Source organism: Uloborus diversus, chromosome 1 (genome assembly GCF_026930045.1).
Source record: "Uloborus diversus isolate 005 chromosome 1, Udiv.v.3.1, whole genome shotgun sequence".
Lineage (NCBI taxonomy): Eukaryota > Metazoa > Arthropoda > Arachnida > Araneae > Uloboridae > Uloborus > Uloborus diversus.
In genome coordinates this window covers 101,981,025-102,000,487 of record NC_072731.1, presented here as the reverse complement: position 1 = coordinate 102,000,487, position 19,463 = coordinate 101,981,025, and the positions used below count along the sequence as shown (strand labels likewise).

The following is a 19,463-nucleotide window of genomic DNA, read 5'->3' as shown; positions in this document are numbered from 1 at the left end:
CAACCATGGCTAATAAAGTCAAAAAATATGATTATTGTAATATACTTCCTCAAAATGATCTAAAGACCTTACACATCATTCCAGTAAGCATTGCAATAAAATCACTCTGAAATTAACTAAAAACCAACATTTTCTCTGTACAATTTCAAAATTTCCTGAGTGAAGACCCCCCCCCCCCCCCTGCAGGTCTGACACTGAGTTTCGCTACCAAAAATAGTTGCTCTAGTTGCTTTTCATATGAAAAATAGTCTCCAAAATAGTTACCAAATTTTGAAAAAAGTTTCTAAAATAGTCTCCCATTTTTTAAAAAATACCATTTTTATCATATTAGTGCCATGAAGTGGGATATACTTTCACGCCGCAAACTTTCTCTAAACAACTTTTGAAAAGGAAAACTTAAAAAAACCTTTTATAAACTTTAGCCCAACCTTGAATAAACACTCGAGAAACCAGTACTGACGCATTCTAGAATAATTTTTCATTGTCTAACTGTTAATTAAAGACAACAGTAAAAGACTGACGTATAAAAAGAGCTCAAAAGGCTGTATTCGTGATGTTTCCGATCAAAAGAAAATTAGCTCTTGTTTTAAGAAAATGAATATTTAGTACAAATACAAGAAATTAAAAACCAAAAAACAGTTTAAAAAAAATAGTAGTGGAAACAAATTTTTTTCAGAAATAGTGATTGCAAAAACGAATCCTTTACAAAAACCACACTCACAAAAACGATACCTTTAAAAAAATCACGATCAAATAAAAACGAAACTTTTTTTAATGCAAAAATATAAACATCACATTTCTGGTCTTGAATGATTTATTACATTTCTTTTTCCCACTTTTTGAAATGATTGTTTTCAAAAATTAAGTGCCCTAAAATTTTTTTTTTTTTTCCCCCTGTAACTAGGGGATAAGCTTAAAAGCGATTTTCCCTTTTTTTTTCCTTTCAGAAAAAAGAAAAAAAAACCTAGCTTTTTTACCTATTTTAGTTATACTTACTAAAATAGTCGCTGTTTTTACAGCAGTCGCATTCCCCATATTTTGTCTTAAATAGTCAATAGTCAATTTTGCAGTCAAAATTGTAATTATAGTTGCCATTGGCAGCACTGTATCCCTTCTCGATCCCCTGTATTGTTGCACCCCCAGAATTCACAGCCTAAATCCGTCTATGGGCTAGACACTGACTTTTGTTATCACACATCAGCTTCCGTATCAGCGTGAGTGGATATATCCATGTTAAATGACTCGGTTATGAAAGTACAAACAAAGGTTGCAGGTTACGACTTGTGAAAACCATTTCCAAAAAGAGCATTAAGTAAAAAATATTCAAACTGACATGGAGATAAAAACATTTTGTTGTAACGAATTTTTGAAGATATTCATTTTGTTAAAACGAGATTTTTTATACATCATCTTAATGGGTTTTAAAATGGGGCCGAGCGTTTTCTTCATTGTAACGGTTATTTCGTTATAGGGGCATTGAACGGTATTTTTGACATTATGTAGGGTCCGTAACGTGACCTTTTTTTGCCATAACTTTTTAATTTACCGTTTGATTTGCAAATTATTTTATTTTGAGCTGGTGTGTTGGTAGGAAAAGATCAAAATAAAATAATATGCTAATCAAACAGTAAATCAAAAAGTTATGGCAAAAAAGGTCACATTACGTACTCTACATAAATGTCAAAAATGCCGTGGAATGCCCTATAACAGGATTTCACTGTATTTCATAAAATTTTGATAAACATGTTTTTATAGATAAATGCTTCCAAATTCAAAATTTTATTAACTTTGCTAAAAATTATTATACTACAATAATTTTTATTCTGAAAACTAAAAATTAAACATGGAATGTAAGATTAACCTATTAATATAAATTGATTGTAATTTCATTAAACTCTAACTTTTCAGTTTTTTTGTTTTTTGGAACAGACTATAAATAAAATTGTTAAATTCTGGGAACTTTTTATGGAGGTGTAAAGCCCTGACTGATTGCTAAAACATGCAGTAGATACTATGTTTTTTTTTTTTTTTTTAATGAAGCTGGAATTTACTTGTTATTTATGCTGTAAGTACAAATGAATTCTTTCCTTCGCAAGAACTCACATTTAAAAAGTTAGGTGATTGTTCATGAAAATAGAAAAGATAATTTTTTCCTTTATTATTTAGGTACATGATTTAGTCTTCAATTTGCACATGATTTTATCTGACACTGTTAAGATGAAAGAATTTCAAGAAGACCCAGAAATGCTCATGGATTTGATGTATCGTATAGCTAAAGGTTATCAAACTTCACCTGATTTACGTCTTACATGGCTTGCTAATATGGCACAAAAGCATACTGAAGTGAGATTTTTTACTTATTGTTTTGCATTCGTAATGGAAGTTTTTTTTTCAATAGTAATTTTATAACTGTTGTTTGTCTAAATGTTCCATACAAGGTTTATTTTGTGTGTTCAATCATTTTTAATAATCTGGAAAATTATTCAGTATTTCCAAACACTTGCAAAATTTACTTTCCAGAGCTTTTTTTAGTTCTATTCAAGAATGCCCATATAGGGGGGGGGGGGGGCAAGTCACCCCCCCCCCCTTGAAATTAGAACTTCCTTGCTTTCAGTACTTTTTTCTTTCAAAAATGTAAAAGCATTTCTTCTCTTGCCATTAATGAATAATTTATTTAAAATGTCTAACTTTAAAAACTATCTGTACTGAAATCGATTTCTATGGGGGAAAATATCCTGCTAAACCATGGGGAAAACATCTGAGACCAGCCCTCCTTAAAACTTCGCATATGGGCGCCTATGGTTCTATTCATAAAGAGAAAAACCACTACAAAGTTTTTTTTTTGTTAATCGGAGAATTGCTGGTTTATCTAGCGATTGAATTATTTTTTTATTTGTTTAGTTTTTTTCTTACCTTTTATAAAAGAAGCAAAAAATAACATCAAAATTTAATCCATTGCAATTTTTTTTCTATTTTGGATTAGGCTAATGTTACAGTATTGCAAAATAAATAACAATGGTAAATTCCCTACGTAGATGTGAAGTATAAGTACTATAGAAATGAAAAGAAAGAAAAGCCGGATGCAGAGAGTATACTTTAAACAATCATCACTGCTGTACTATAATACTATTACTATTGATTTATTTATAGTTAGTTGATGAAAAAATAAATGATAATTTGCTATTTTAACACTTGTAAACAGCAGCTGGCAATACACTTAACTTTGTTTTGGGAGGGGGGGGGGGGTCATGCTCAAGGAGTATAGTTATAAGTTTGAAAATTTTCTAGAAGTTTGAGTGTGCATAAAATGCACAGAACTGGCCAGGACTAAGGCTTCTTGAAGCAAAGACTTTGTTAATTGATGTAATCAGAAATAAAGGAAAGTGTTATTTAAAAGTATTAGTTAAAAATATTTCTGTAGCAATCCAAAATCCAGAGCTGTGTTAGTCCCATTGCTGCCCAATTTCGAACCCTATATGCTGTACTCACTTTATTTATGAAATAAAAATGGGATAAATAAAAATTTGGGGTTTTTTTTTTTCTTTTTTTTCTACAAAACATTGGACCTACATTGTCATTTAGATCTTTTCCAAAGCCAATAGAATGAATTTTTCTCCAAGTTAGCATCAGAGCTGATGCCAATGGCTGAAGTTTTGAACCATCGGTGCCAATACATCAGTGGAGCCTTATACTGAAGCAGATGATATTCTTCTGCCGGTGTTTGTTTATTTAGTCATTTGCCTTTGTATGAGCCCATATTTTGTAGAAGAATAAAAAATGCATATATGGAGTAGATATCGTTAAAAAAAATCCTTTGTTTATGTTTTTCGTCCTTTTTCCACAGGATTATGTCATAAATTATCAATCAATTATTTAATTTACAAATTAAAATTAAAATAAAAAAACTGTTGTAAAATTAGTTTTATGTATTATTTTTACCTTAGTTTAAATATTTGATTTTTCTTTCATATTTTTTCAATTCATAGTTATTGTTTAAAATATTGTCTATTTTTGTCAAATTATTTCATTCACAGAGATGCAATCATGTTGAAGCTGCTCATTGTTATGTTCATTCTGCTGCCCTCGTTGCAGAGTATCTTTATATGCTGGAAGACAGATCATATCTTCCTGTGGGCTGTGTAGCTTTTGAGGTAAGTTTGTATGAACTATTAGAGAAAATATTGCATTCAAAATTAAGTTCTAGTGTATACTGATTACTGCAATTTTGCATGATAAAACGCTTATTATTTTCTACAGGCTTATGTGCTCATGAATTGATGCTTTATTTTAAAATTGACCTTTCATTAGTTAATGTTTAAAATCAGTTTTTATGTTAAGACATTAAAAGTTTTATATAAATTAATATAATGCATAAAATATTACATGTAAGAAGAGTGGAAGAAGAAAAGCATCAATATTTAGAGGGGGGGGGAAAGCATTTATTATTTGTGTAGGAAATAAAATGCAGATGAAAATAATTTTCAATTACTAAACTCAAAAATACACCTCTTTTTCCAGAATTAAATTGATAAAATTGAAGGGAAAAAGCATGTAACATATTCAATGTTGAAATTAATAGCCTCCAAGTTCCGTGCTAGAATTAATATTTTTCGAAGAATATTTTTCACTTGCATTAATTACAATGGCTATTACTAAAGGTCTTAATGAATAAAAATTCAACATTAAGGTTATTTTCTGGTTTTACATTCTTTTAGGTTAAAGCATATTTTTGTAATTCATCAATGTGTAACTTTTCTTTCATTCTCTTTCACCAAACTAGATGTAAAAAGTGCCAAAAAATATGTATTTCTTTTCTGTTTTTATTTGCATGTATAAGGCATTCTTTTATTTTAGAAAATATCCCCAGATGTTTTGGATGAAAGTGCAGTATCAGATGATGTCGTTTCTCCTGATGAGGAGGGCATTTGCACAGGAAAATATTTTACAGAAAATGGCCTGATAGGATTATTGGAACAAGCTGCAAATTCTTTTAGTTTGGTAAGATAAACTTTAACATTGAGAAAAATTAGTGCAATTTAAATTAATTGATGATGAACCGAGATAGTATTTTTCAAATATTTTCTTTGTTTTCTTAAGTGTAAGAGTAGTTTTAAGATTCTTTTATCAAGCATATTTTTGTTATTCACTAATTTATTTAGGCATGCAGCAAAAAATAAATCATTGAGCACAATACACACAAAATGTATGTTCCTATATGTATTTATGTGGGTCTGCACTATAGGGTATTTGATCCACATCCTGTATAATCAGCAAATCAACCTAATGATGCTTACATAAATCGTTAGGTAAAATGGCATCACACAGGGGCGTACATGGGTGGGGGGGGGGCACCTGTTGGCCTAGGTCCTAGCCTGAAGGGGGGCGAATATTTTTAAAATGAGGAGTGAAATATAGGGGTAAACAATATGGAGGGAGCCGTAAGAGACATTTGTGACGCGCCCCAAAATGTCTGTGCACTCCCCTGACATTGACCCAGAACAATTTTGGTGACAATTGAATATTTCATTACAGAATTTTTCTTATAGCTATCAATTCTACTTCTCAATACATCAGGAAATATTGTAAATGGTAAAATACTAACAGGTAGACAAATTATTGACCAGCAATACCCTTTAGAGAATTTTCGCTCAAAAAAATGGAAGCATGTAAATACTTAAAATGCACAAACAAGTATTAAAATAATATAATTTCTAAAAGAAATAGTTGAAGTTAAAAACAAAGGAAGAAATATTGAAAACCTCTAATAATCATATTTAAAAATGTAAAAATCATATCAAATGTGAAAGTCATAGTATAATAAATACCAAAGCATGTTATCGATTTTTTTTTTTTTTCCATGTTGTATTATGGTTTTTAACATACAGATTTTTGGTACAAAATATTGTTTGTAATAATTTTTGTATACATTTAGTCAATCTAATCAACACTTAAAAGCTTATTTTGTTTCAAGAATTATCGATCAACATCTTGGCTATGTTGAAACTGACACATATTGAGTTATCACTTCAGGCATCCAAGGATAACATTTCGTCTTGGATTTCTAAAATTGAGTGCATTGCTCTCCTTCTATATATAATTCATTGATTGTTTTTGCTTTGCAAGCATTATATTTATTCTTCTTCATTCTCAAACCCTGAGATATTTTTGAAAATGATACACTAATCAACTTCATCTAAAACATTCAAATATGTGCATTGAGTTTGATCAAAAACTTCAAAACTTAGCGATTGTGTTAAAATCTCAAGTCTAAAATGTTTTCCCATATCGAGCAACTACTCTAACTTCAAATGATTTTTTAATTAGTGCAAAAACATTTTGCAACTAACTTCCATAACAGAGCTACTCCAGTATTATTTTAATCTACTGCTAATTGTAGCATTTGATTTATTTCAGTCTTTGCTCAAATTTTAAATATGGATTATGAAATTCAACTCAACTTTTCTGTGTCAGAACCTTCCAATGGATTCATTGGCTGCTGTGTCACCATCATTAGATAGTTATAATATATGAATGCAGAGGTGCCCACCCACTCTAAAAGCAAGGAGCCACCTACTAAATATTGTGAAAGACCCCCCCCCCCCCACAAAAGCAGGTGCCCTCCTGAAAAAGTAAAAAGTACCCCCTTAAAACACCCCCTAAAAATTTCAATGGTGTAGCCTGCGCATGACCCCTCTTCCCGCCACCCTAGGTGGGCACCCTTGTATGAACATAAACATAGAAAAAACATTGAGTTTTGCTACAACTGTAAGAAAAGTGAAAAATTTCTTCATATGGAGGTTTTTGAGATCAGCAGAGGTTTCAGATAAATAGGTTCAACTGTATAAGAAATACCCTCGAATCACTTGAAATAGTTACACTATATTGTCAGTATATCACTATACGAAGTACCTTGGTTATGTACTTGGTTTTTCATGAAAATGTTTCTTTTGGTGTCTGTATATATCTTGCTTTTTTCATAGGGTGGCATGTATGAAAATGTAAATGAAGTTTATAAAATATTAATTCCTATTGCTGAAGCATATAGAGATTACAAAAGCTTGGCTCTTATACATAGCAAATTACATGATGCATTTGTGAAGATTGATCAACAGGTAAGTTTTATTGTATTTATCACTCATGAAGATAGTATTTCAAAATATTTACAGTCTTAATAATTGCTATTTGATTTTTAGGTTGGAAAAAGAGTCTTTGGAACCTATTTTCGAGTGGGATTTTATGGAAGCAAATTTGGCGATTTGGATGGTGAAGAATTTATATATAAAGAACCATATTTAACAAAATTGCCAGAAATATCACACAGATTAGAAGTAAGTTTTTTTTTTTAAAGTTTGCACTGTTATATAAACCAAACATATTATTTTCCTTTAAAAATGTATTGCAAAATATTGTTATGCTGATGTTCAAAGGAAGGAAAACTAAATGATATTGTTGTAACTACAAACTTGATTTGTTTCCAAGTGTTACGCTGATGCTTTTTTGAAGCAATGATCAGCAAAGGGATTTAAGTGGACATTTAAAAGTTTTGAGTGAAACGCATTTGAAGTTCAGATTTTAGGTAAACTTGAGGTAGACTGAAATTTTTTTCGCTATCAAGCCACATAGCAGCAATTACCAGGGCTATTAGTTCTATCTCTTACCCTGGAACAGAGGATAGTTTCTGCTGCTATTTGTATTGGTTATCTCGAAATTTATAACTTTGCCACATCTCTTCGCTTTCACCCACTGCCTCAATTGTGGCATTGAAAACATTACTTTGACAAATACTCTTGTAAAAACAGATTTCAAATAGGCTTCAGAGGAATGAATAATTGTTTTTAACGTGCTATTTTATAATTGTGCATTATGTTTAAAGAAGTTCAAATCCATCTTTAGTTTGAATAAAGTTAACTGTTGAGGTTAAACAACGTCAAGTGTATGAACTAAATTTTCAAACAATAATTTTGCTCTTTTGACAAATTGAAAAAAAAAAAAAACTTTAATTTTATACGTAATAAGTCTTTTGTTTTGCTTGTGGTTGTCATTTTTAATTCACTGAATTTAATTATAATTCCTTTTTTCTGATTGTAGATATGTTTTCAAAGTTTGGACTAATTAATGTTTTTAATAGCATACCATACTTAAATGTATTTTCTAATGTACTATGCAGATTACCTTAATAAATAATAACTTAAATTTGTTTTTCATATCTTTTTAGTGTTAATACATATAATTTTATCTCTTATAGAATTTTTATGTTGAAAGATTTGGTGCAGAATTTGTTGAAGTCATTAAGGATTCAAACACAGTGGATCGTGTGAAACTAAATCCTGACAAAGTATTTTTTGTTTTCTGTATTAATATGTTTAATACATAGGTTTTATCTTTTTAAAGCTGTAAAATATACTCTTGAGTTATTTGTAAATCAAAACTACTTTGTTTTTCTTATGAAATCTTAAGCATTTGTTTTGCTGTCCATTCTGGTGTGTAAATTGAAGTACTTCATCGCCTCAGAGCAACAGTAAGACATATAAGCCTGAAAACAACAGTAAATTTATCCTACTATTGCTTTGAGGCGATGACATAAACTAAATCAGCAAACAAAATTTTTCAGTTTTGCTGTAGCTCTGAATCTTTGAATAATGTTTGAGATAATGTAATGTGATCTCTAATTTACCTTTTAAAATACCATAGAGAACGTGTAATTCTAAGTTAATTGAAAAAGCCATTTGTGCTAGCTTTCTGATTTTGTTGCAATTATTGTTTTATCTTTAACAGTTGCTATAAGTATGCCTGGTTGATTTTTATATAATTAAGATATTATAATGATTACTTCTAAATTTCCCAAACAAGACAAATTTCATGAAAAGAATATTTTTTAAAAAAGTTAATCTTATTGTAAACCATACATGAAAGTTAGTTTATGATTAGTAACTAGAAAATGGAATAGAACCAAAACACTACAAACCAAGTCAATGTATTACTTGAATAACCAATTTAGTATTTTCAGAAGTAGAGAAACCAATGCGAAGTTTCAAAATTTGCATGTATAAATGAAGTTGTTTAATAAAAGAAGTGTTGATTAGTGTTGAGTTTATGAGCGTAATATATGTTTCACCAGATTGTGGTCATTTGAAGCTGTGTTGCTCAGAAAGAACAAATTGTAGTAACCTTTACTTTATTTTGATGTACTTCATATTGATCTCAGATACCACTAACTTTCATTTTCTCTTTTATTTCTATAGGCATATATCCAGATCACTTATGTGGAACCTTTCTTTGAGGATTGGCAGTTAAGAGAAAGAGTTACTCATTTTGATAGGAATTATAATATCAGTAAGTTTTGTTTTCTTAAAACCTTGGAAGTTTTTATTGAGATAATACCAAGAGCTTGGATTTCAAGATGCGGTCATGATTAGCTGTTTTTATTGAAGCATTTAGTCAATTTTACAGCATTATAGTGAAACTTTTTTTTTTCCCCAAACATCTTTTAGAACACCCAGTTATATAAAAGTTTTTCTCATCATCTTCTCTTTAATTTTATATTTTGTTCTTATGCAATTTGAGTTGATGATCTCCTGTATTGTAAATACTTCAACAAAAAAGAGATTTTAACAGGAGTATCATAGAAATTTTGCATTTTGAAATCATTTGATGAACCTTTTACAATTTAAGTTTGTAATTTTGTTTAGTATAATTATTTTCATTCATCTGTTAAACTATCACATCTATACTGCGTTAAGCTTTCCTACATAGACAGCTTAAATGTACCTCAAGAAAAATACGAACATGATGTGAATACCATCAAAATTATAAAGAATAAGAATTCATCTTTTTTCTCCCAAATGTAGATCTAAAAAATGCTGAAGGAGGATTTTGTATTTGTATTCGATAATTATGAATATTTTTCAGACTTCAGGGAAAAATCATGAATTTTTTTACCATATTTAGGTTTGAGATTTGTTTTTCCCTATATTACTGTGATTGCTTTAAATTAAAGTAAAAATAAATAAATTAGTAAAATAAATAAAAATTAAAAAAAAAAAAAAAAAACATTTACTTATATACTTAATTTCCATGTAAGTGTATTCATTAAATTAATGAATTATTTTATAGAATGTTTTATCTATGCAACACCATTCACTCCAGATGGACGTGCTCATGGTGACCTTCATGAACAATATAAAAGGAAAACCATTCTAACTACTGCATGCTCTTTCCCGTACGTAAAAACAAGAATTCAAGTTGTTGAACGTCAACAGGTAAGTGGGAGAAATTGATTCAGTTGTAATGCTACTTAAATTAATATTTGTGATTTTATAGTAGCCACCTCTTATATGAATCAGGTTTGTTCTAAACAGTTTTGATTCAATAAAGCGGCTAATTCAATTAGGCTTGATTTTATTCTGTGTTTGCCAATTTGAGTCATTAAAGCAGTTTATTCAATTAATCACAGATTCAATTAACTGACGTCCACTGTAATGTGTTGTAAATACTTTATTTCAAAAAAACCAAAGTGTGTTGAGTCAACTGCAACTAATCAGTGACAGTTACATTACTGTACTTCAGAGCCAGAGTGACATAAGTCCAAAAATTGCGGTTTTCCATTTATTAGTGTATTGCATGTAGAAGCCTATTCCGCATTGAACCATGTGAACGTGTTCTTTTTTAAAAAATCTTTTTTAATTTGTTACCAGGGTTAAAAGAACTTGCGTCCCATCCTTTGCATGCTCCAGAAAAAGTTTTTCCTTTCTCCTGTAAAATTACCATAATGTGACTTACGTCCTTCTGGCACTAAGCTACAGACTATTGCAGGCATGCTAAAGTTATGTGTTATTGTGAACTCAAATATTGTACTTATAGGTGAAAGTGAGAGAAGTGTAACTCAATTACATAAGCTCAGCATAATTAGCATTTCTAATGGTTCTACGGCTGGTTTCTAATTTTTCATTGGTCTAGAGACGTACCGAGTAGCACTTTGGCCGAGTAGCCGAGTACCGAGTACTCGGCCTTTTACTACTCGGCTGAGTACCGAGTTACCGAGTACTCGGCCTTTCACTACTCGGCCGAGTTACCAAGTACCAATTATGTTTTATGAAGAACCACCGACGCACATGTGATGAATTATGAACTTATTGGAATAGTAGTATAGACCTCCTTGTCCATATAATAGTTTTTAAAATTAAATTCCTGCTGAAATTCAATTTACGCATTATATAAACAATTTTGTTTGTGTCAACAATTTTACAAAAAAATTATTTCTAAAATTAAAAATAAATAAATAAAAGGTATGATTAATCAAGTTGTAATTAAAACAAATTTATGCCAATCAGTTATAGTTTTAGTCCGCCAAACATAAATAATTTTACTACAACAAATGTGCAGGAACACTGCAGACATGTGTTTCTGACCCCCCCAACCCCACAAGGAACGTCTTTTTCAGTGCATAACATGTGTGCTAAAGAATGTAAAGACATTCGACAAAAAAATCCGACTTTTGTTGGATGCCTTTATATCCACGAGCTCCCATGTGGTGCATTGAAAAAGGAATTCCTTGTAATGCCAAAACACGTGTCTGCAGTGTTTTTGCACTGTGCTTTTAACGTTGTTTTATTTTTTAAGCAAAGGTATTTTCAAAATTTTTAATAACTAATTTTTGTTTGTAACAAAAATCCATTTTTAATATAAAAATTCCATATTTTCTATACTTTTTTTTTGCATAATTTTACATAAATAAGTTTTATCAACTTTGGGGACATTAAAATAAAGATTTATTCTATTGAAGCATCAAACTTCATTATTCTCAAAATTTAAAATTTTACTTATAAATTTTAATTGTAAATGATTGCAGAATATAATACTTGCTCTTTTTTCTATAAATTTTAGTATCTGCCTTGGACAATATTCAATTTTTTGCAACTACTCGGTATTGGCCGAGTATCTGATCAGAATTTGGCCGAGTACCGAGTACTCGGCAAACTGGCCGAGTAGGCCGAGTACCGAGTAGTTACCGAGTACTCGGTACGTCTCTACATTGGTCATTTGGTTAATCATTTAGTTTTAATATTTAAAATATTTATGAATCCGGAGTTAGATCCAGGAGTGCCTTGAACCTACATTTTTGAGCGAGGAAAAATTAATTACCAAAATAAAACTCTCAAGTTTTACCAATTGATAAAAGTAAAATGCAGATTTTGAAATATGTACAGGCATACATACCTACATTTAATGAGACCAGACATTGGGCATCATTAAAAATAAAATATTTTAAAAAATTGAAATATTATCACTCTCCCAATTTTTCAAGTCGTCAGACAACTTTTCCGAATAAGAATTTTTTTCTGGAAGGTCACAGTTCTCATGACCTTTTATCAGGATGCTTCTAGTTTTATATCTCTTGCTTTTTGAATATCATCACAGCCATAAGCTCACTTCTTTTGGCCCTGAAAAATCTTCTTTATGAGCCAGAGCCAGATCTACGGGCAGGCAAGCCGGGGTTCTTGCCCCAGGCAGCAACTTCAGGGGGCGGCAGATTCGAGGGGTGCTCCAGAGGGCTGACTTGCCCACCGCCCCACAGGTCAGTGCGCCCTCCCCCCTTTTGTTCGCCCTTTCGTCTTCGGTGTTTTTTTTTTTTTTTTTGGTTGCACTTTCCGAAACTTTGTTTTCTTTTTCCTGCCTTGGAAATTTGTGCGACTTCCTCTTTTTTTCTTTCTTTTTGTTCTTTTCTAAAATTGTCTGCAGGCCGCTGAAAAATCTGCAATACACGTCTCGCAGTTTCTGCTACTGGGCAGGCTGTATGGCTGCTTTGGAGTCGGCCAAGATTACTTCCTTGGTAAAACAGTTCATTTTTTATCATAAGATTTTCCAATGCAGGTGAAACAGCATATTTTTGAAATTTAGCCCCATGAATAATGCATGTAACTTGAGAAATAAATGTGCTGAATTTAAAAAAAGTGTTTTGCATTCTTACGATTTGTCAGTTTAGAGGTCTTTCACTGTGAGTACTGCTTAGACGACTGGTGCACCAAAAAAGTGGGAGGTCAAGGGAAATGTGTGGGGAGGGCAGATGTACGGTACTCCTAAAGCCAAGGTTTTCTCAAAATTTGGCTTGGTTGCTTCTTTCACCCAAAAGAAGGTAGCTCATCCAATTTCGATAAAAATTTCAGTTTTATTCTTTTAATACCAAAAAGTTTTGGAAACCTAAAATTCGGTGTTTTTTTCTTTGGAAGAAGGAGTTTTGACAGACATTGTCGTCATTGTATCAGGAATTTTTATTACTTCATGGAAATTTACTATGCGTAGAGTTTATGTGAAATTATGTGCTCATATTTTGACCAACAAAACAATATTTTTCTTTTTATTTTGGAAAGGGAAGGGAAAATTACATATACTCTCAAAGAGCTTATTTTAATCTTTTAGCTTGATCACAGCCATGCAGGTACAGCTATTGTATACATAGGATACACACAGACCTCTTACGTATTACACAGATATACACTTAGACCTTTCAGATCATATGTGTGTGCAAAATAAATATTTTTCATACTTATACTTTACAGATTGTTCTCACTCCGATTGAAGTTGCAATAGAAGATATTAAGAAAAAAAATCAAGAACTTGCTGCTGCAACATCGCAAGATCCAGCTGACCCGAAAATCTTGCAGATGGTACTTCAGGGTTGTATCGGAACAACTGTGAATCAGGTTAGATTTCTCTCACTTTTAATAGTGTTTTGCTATTCATGCTCTGACTTATGTTTAAAATCCAGGAAAAAATCAACAAAATATCCATTCTCTCTTAATTTGATCAATGTTGTTAAATATTATTATGAAGTAACGCCAGGGATCCTAGTATTCTCAACTCTTTATGCATGAAGGAGACCACCTGCTGTGATGGTATTCTTCAATGTGAATATTTTTGGTTTTTTTTTTCTTTTTTGTGCAGGTAAGGAAAACAACTGTACTCTTTTACAAAATTGGGTTGCACTTGTTTATCATTGTGTTCAAAGTAAAAAAAAAAAATCATTGTCTAAGAAGTATAGATAAGATTCCTTAATAATCTCCCTGTGAGAGTAAAAGCCTGACTGAAAAATTTTAGGAAAAACAAGTACCCTGCAGGCCTATCATTTGGGCAATCAGGGAGGGTCACTTGACCCCCCCCCCTCTGGATTTTAAAAACATAATGTTGCATTTAATGCACTTAGGTGTTTTTTTTTTTTTTCAAAAAATGCATTGAGTAAACCCCCCCCCCCTCCTGAAGACCTAGAAATGAGGGGCGTGTTTCCCTGTTGTCTTTTTTTTATCTTTTACTTAACTTTTGTAACCACTAACCAATACAAGAATTTTTATTGCTATTGTAACTATTTTTCAATATCAATGTCAAGCATTGCATAATGAATCTATGATGATGGCATCTTAAGTTTATTTATATTTGGTTCTCATTATGCATTATCTTTTTTTTCTAAAAATAAAAATTATTTCAAAAGAGCAGATTAGTATTGATATCAAGGAAGAAACATGTGAAAATTTGATAACCCATCAAAAAAAAAGAGGTTTTCTTGTACCTAAAAGAGAATACTACTCATACAGTGGCGTATATATCATCCCCGCAACCCCCGCGGCAGGGGGGGGGGAGAGCAAGGCATGTACTTATAAATCTTAAAGAGGGGGGGGGAGATGCACCAAAGTCTATATACACTACTGTACTCATACCTAGTTTGTCTTTTTTTAACTCAAAATGTCAATGTTTAGAGTTTTAATATTTTCTTTTTGTTTTACTTTTGTCACTGCAAGATAATTACAGTATAAACTGCAATCAAGCTCACGTATTGGAATATCAGTGAAAAAACTATCCCACATGATGTAATAAATTTCCAATGTACCTAATCATCTTAAGTTGTCATTTTGAGTATGGATAATGGAATATCCCACTAATTAGAATAATTTTTTGTGGCAAATTGGCTATTCCATTAAGAGGGCTTACGCATAGTATTGTGAGTTCTGTCACGTGTATGCTGTAGTTTCTTGAAAGCTGAGAGCAATAAAGTGCTCTTGTTTCTGGGGGAGTTCTTGCTCTTCATTTCAGTATCTTATTTTCAGATTTGACTATAATAGAAGGTTACATTAATAAAACTTCATAAGTGACTAATTTTTTTTTCTTCTTTGTTAACAGGGTCCTATGGAAATTGCTCATGTGTTTTTGATTGATTTAGTAGATGGGAAAAAGTCTCCTACTGCCCTTCAACACAAATTAAGACTTTCCTTTAAAGATTTTCTTTTAAAGTGAGTAAAACACATTAAACCTATTTTTGCAACTGTTAATTGTTTTATTTATGACCATAAGTTTCTGAAATTTTTATCAACATGATAAATAGTAATGTTATTGAACAAAAAATGTTTTCACTAAAGCTTGACATGTGTATTTGTATTCAATAGATGTAACGAAGCCTTGAGAAAAAATCGAACATTAATTGGTCCTGAGCAGAAAGACTATCAAAGAGAATTAGAGCGAAATTATCACAGATTTATGGAACGACTTCTTCCGATGATCAAACTTTCTAATTCATCAGTTGCAAAACTTAGCAGGTAATTCTTCTCTCTGTCATATTCATTGAGCCAATTCTGTAATAGAATTCAGGGTTCCTACGCTCTGGGAAAATCTGGAGTTGTCAGGGAAAATGACATAGTCAAAAATGTCAGGGAAAAGTCAGGGAATTCTCCTAATGTGCCTTTAAAAAAAATTCCCACTTTTTTTCCCCAGGGAATTTTGTTGTATGCGATCTAATCTTCATTTTTATCGATGTTTCCAAAAAAAAAAAAACTAAACATTTTGAGGCAAAATCATGCTGTTAATAAAAACAAGTGGCGACCCAAAAATATTTCCGCCATTTTTGACCCTCAATAGTTCCCAAGGAAAAAATTCCTCAGGTGAACGGGAATTATGCACAAACTCAACAAGGAAAAAAGACAATTTACTGCTTCGGAAGCACAACCTGAAGATGAGAGGGTCAGGGAAAATCCTTTTTTTTTTTCTATTGGAAACTCTTTTTAGCTATGGGTGAAATGGAGCCGCCAGTTTTAGTCATTCACAAGATGGAAGTAGACACGATCCTAAATGCCTAAGTTTCCAAAAACAAAGCAGAATTGGATGTTTTCTTTCATTGCAAATTAATGAAAATAATACAAAATGGGCTGCAAATTGTTTTATTATTAATAATATTGTTTTAAATAATTTTCTTGAGAAATGAAAACTTTTGTTCTTAAAACTTAATCTTATCCTCATTGCCTTCGACCCAACTGAGATAAAAACGTTTCAACTGAATTGTAGTGTCATGAAGAATTATTATTTTTCAATTGTTTTCATGCTATAAATTCAAAAAAATTATTTCTTATTTTTGGGCGATGTCGTCATATTTGGTCATTCCCAAGATGGAAGTACACAAGACAATTTAAGTATTGGATATTAATTGCAATGCAAACTATTGAAAACAACGCAAAATGTGCCTTTTTTTCTGGATAATTCGTAATTATTGTATGGAAAAATGCAAACTTTAATCAGAACATTTTTTTATTCTAATTGATCTAGATGCTTATGTGCTAAATTCTGACTATTTTGTCTTAATTGTAGTTTTTAGGGATTATTAATTATTTATAACTGCTTATATGCTACAAATTCAAAAATCTATTTATTAAATTTTTCACTTAGGCACCATATTTGGTCGTTTTCACGATTAAAGTAGACATAAACTTCCGAAAACAGAATTGGATATTTATATCAGTGTAAACTGTTAAAAGTAACGAAATATGCAAAAAGTTATGAATTTTTGAATATTAACTATATCTTTTTGGGAAATTAAAATTGAAATGTTAATGTAGGTATCCTTTAATATGCGAAAGGAAAAAACAAAAATGATTATTAGGATTGGCCTATGATCGGCGGATGTTGATTTTTGTTATGCATTATAGTATGCCGATCGATTCAACAAGTTAATCATATTTATGCTGAAATTTAGCTTTGTATTTTACTGTGTCATATACTAATAAGAAAATAAAAATAAGTATTGTAACTCAACAGCAGATGCTAAAAGATTGCATGATATGTGACATCGAAGAAATGCTAAAATAACTTGAAAGCATTCCATTTCTCAACTAGTAGTAAATGAATTAAAACGATTTTGAACAAATTGTTTTTAAAAACTAAATTTTAAAAGAGAAAAGAAAGAAAAAAAAAATCAATTTTTTTTTTTAAGTTTCAGTTCTTCCGCATTGCTACTTTAAACAATGTTAATTATTTTGAAAATATCGCTATTTAAACTTAATTTTGAATGAAGCGAGTAACCTTGAATTTTCTAAAAAAACAACCTGGAAAAGTCAGGGAATTTTTTTAAAAAAGGATAGGATAAGGCAATTTTTAAAATGAAATTTGATATTGTGATATCATATATTCAGAACCAATAGTCAAATAGAGGACAACCTAGTCCTGAGAATCTTTTCATGCTTGACTTTGTTAGAATTTATAATTGTCACCCCTTTTTTTTAAGTTGATTGCTTTAAAAGCTTCTTTTGTTAACATTGAGCAGTATTGTCAATTTTATTTGAGTTTCAATATTTCTTTTATTTCAGAGAGAGGCATGGGAGTGGAGATAAAGGATCTAAAAGGAAACAATGATTCAGACAATCTAAAAAATGTTACCACTGATCCTCTAGCCAATGAAAAATCTGATCTCTAGTTTGCAGTGGCAAATATTTGTTTTTTGTTATTGATCAATCATAGCATTTAAAAAAATTCTCAATTTGTTAGTTGATTGATGTGTTTTATTTTTTGAATATTTATTTACTTGCTTTTTATTTTTATCTATTATGTATGTGTTGCATTAATTTTAAAATGAAACACGTTTTTGGTAATTGCTCCCTCTTCCCTACCCCCAAAAAGTACTTTTTAAATCTCTTGCCATGCTCATTTCAGAGTTTTTTAAGGGATGTAGGATTTTTTATGCACAAATATAATATTCATGTAAATTCATCTAGTTTAGTTCCAGAAAAAGTAAAAGAAAATGAAATAATTAATTTTCAGTTTTCATTTTTTCATGTCATAAATTACCAAGTCAGATATTTTGTAACTATGCACGTTTTTTGTATTTTTTTTTTTTTTTTGCGTATTTGTTCTGAAGGAAATTTCTAATTAAAAACAAATGAAAAATAATTGCTTACTAAAACAAAGTACTTTAAAATTCTTAAATGTTTATTTTTTAACTAAACTTTTTGAAGAAATCAAGTACAGTCAAGTCTTGAGAATCTAAGGTAATTGGGGCTCACACTACCCTGGATTACTAAACAGCCGGATTATCCGAAAAATTCTTAACGGAGCTTACTTAATGCTTTTTGGAGGCAATAAGAATGTGCCCATGTTGTTTCTTTGTGCTAAGAAAAGGCAGTATCTTTACAAAATATGTATCACTCAAGTTTTAAGATTAATTTCCATGTTAATAACCCTTAAATGAATTTTAACTACTTATGTTTACACATATTTACCGTAAACAACCAAAAAATGCCCTTTGACTGTCCCTAAATACATTTTGGCAAGTTACATTGTGGCATCTGAAGGTTTGTATCTCGTAATACGTAAAAGCGGTTTGCTGCAGAAAACTTGTCGAAACTACTGGATTACTGCAGAAAACTGTACAAGTCAGCTTATTGAAAAACAACATTAGTACTATATTATGCAGTAGTTATCAACTCTTTTCTGAGTGTAATTAGTTTTTTTGTGTGTTTGCTTTATGTATAGCTTATTTTATAATTTCATTGTAATATTTATATTATATTTTATACTTTTATGTATATTATCTTTTAAAGATGTATTTGCCATGAAGATCTTTTAAGCAACTTTTTAAATATTGTCGAATTTTGCTTTAGTTTATGTATTATTTTTTAAAAGACCATGTTCTTTATAGATTTTTGTTTTATCATTTCATTTATAAGTACTGTAGATAAATGTCCTATCATTGTTTATAGCATGTTCTTGAATGCTTCAGAGTGCCACACAGAGTGTATGAGTCTTAACTAGTCCCCAAAATTTTCCATGGTCCAGAAGTTATCCTGCCTTAATGTCACTTGGAATGTCACTATGTAAGGTATTCTTCTCTCCTGAGGTCATCCTAAGGTTATCGTTCACAAATTTCTGAATGTTCTTGGGATGCAAGGGACAATTCAGAAAGTGATTTCACACTTTCACAGGATCTGAAGATATACTTGTGCTGTGTGGGAAAGTTATCCATAAAAATCAACTAACATTTTTCAGTCATCTGAAGAAATGTTTCATTTGTAATTTTTAGTGATCTTAAATGTCTCATCTCATTAGCTGTAGTTACTTGGAAATAAAATTTAAGCATTCATATCTAATTTTTAGTTTTTTAATTGAGAATTTTTTATTTAAAAATATCCTTTAAATAATTTTTAAATAGTTATTGG

At 30.8% G+C, this 19,463-nt stretch overlaps 1 protein-coding gene across 1 annotated transcript in view; it reads left to right on the top strand.

Moving 5' to 3' along the window:
• Positions 1-17,982, top strand: part of LOC129217073 (dedicator of cytokinesis protein 7-like) — a 126,241-nt gene extending 108,259 nt beyond the window's left edge. Inside the window, exons 33-44 of the mRNA XM_054851357.1 lie at positions 2,167-2,343; positions 4,035-4,151; positions 4,855-4,998; positions 6,981-7,112; positions 7,194-7,328; positions 8,246-8,335; positions 9,243-9,333; positions 10,114-10,259; positions 13,557-13,700; positions 15,169-15,278; positions 15,432-15,581; positions 17,619-17,982. Coding sequence (XP_054707332.1) covers positions 2,167-2,343; positions 4,035-4,151; positions 4,855-4,998; positions 6,981-7,112; positions 7,194-7,328; positions 8,246-8,335; positions 9,243-9,333; positions 10,114-10,259; positions 13,557-13,700; positions 15,169-15,278; positions 15,432-15,581; positions 17,619-17,664 — 1,482 coding nt within the window. The 3' untranslated portion in view covers positions 17,665-17,982. The remainder of the gene's footprint in view (positions 1-2,166; positions 2,344-4,034; positions 4,152-4,854; positions 4,999-6,980; positions 7,113-7,193; positions 7,329-8,245; positions 8,336-9,242; positions 9,334-10,113; positions 10,260-13,556; positions 13,701-15,168; positions 15,279-15,431; positions 15,582-17,618) is intronic.
• Positions 17,983-19,463: the final 1,481 nt, after the last annotated feature.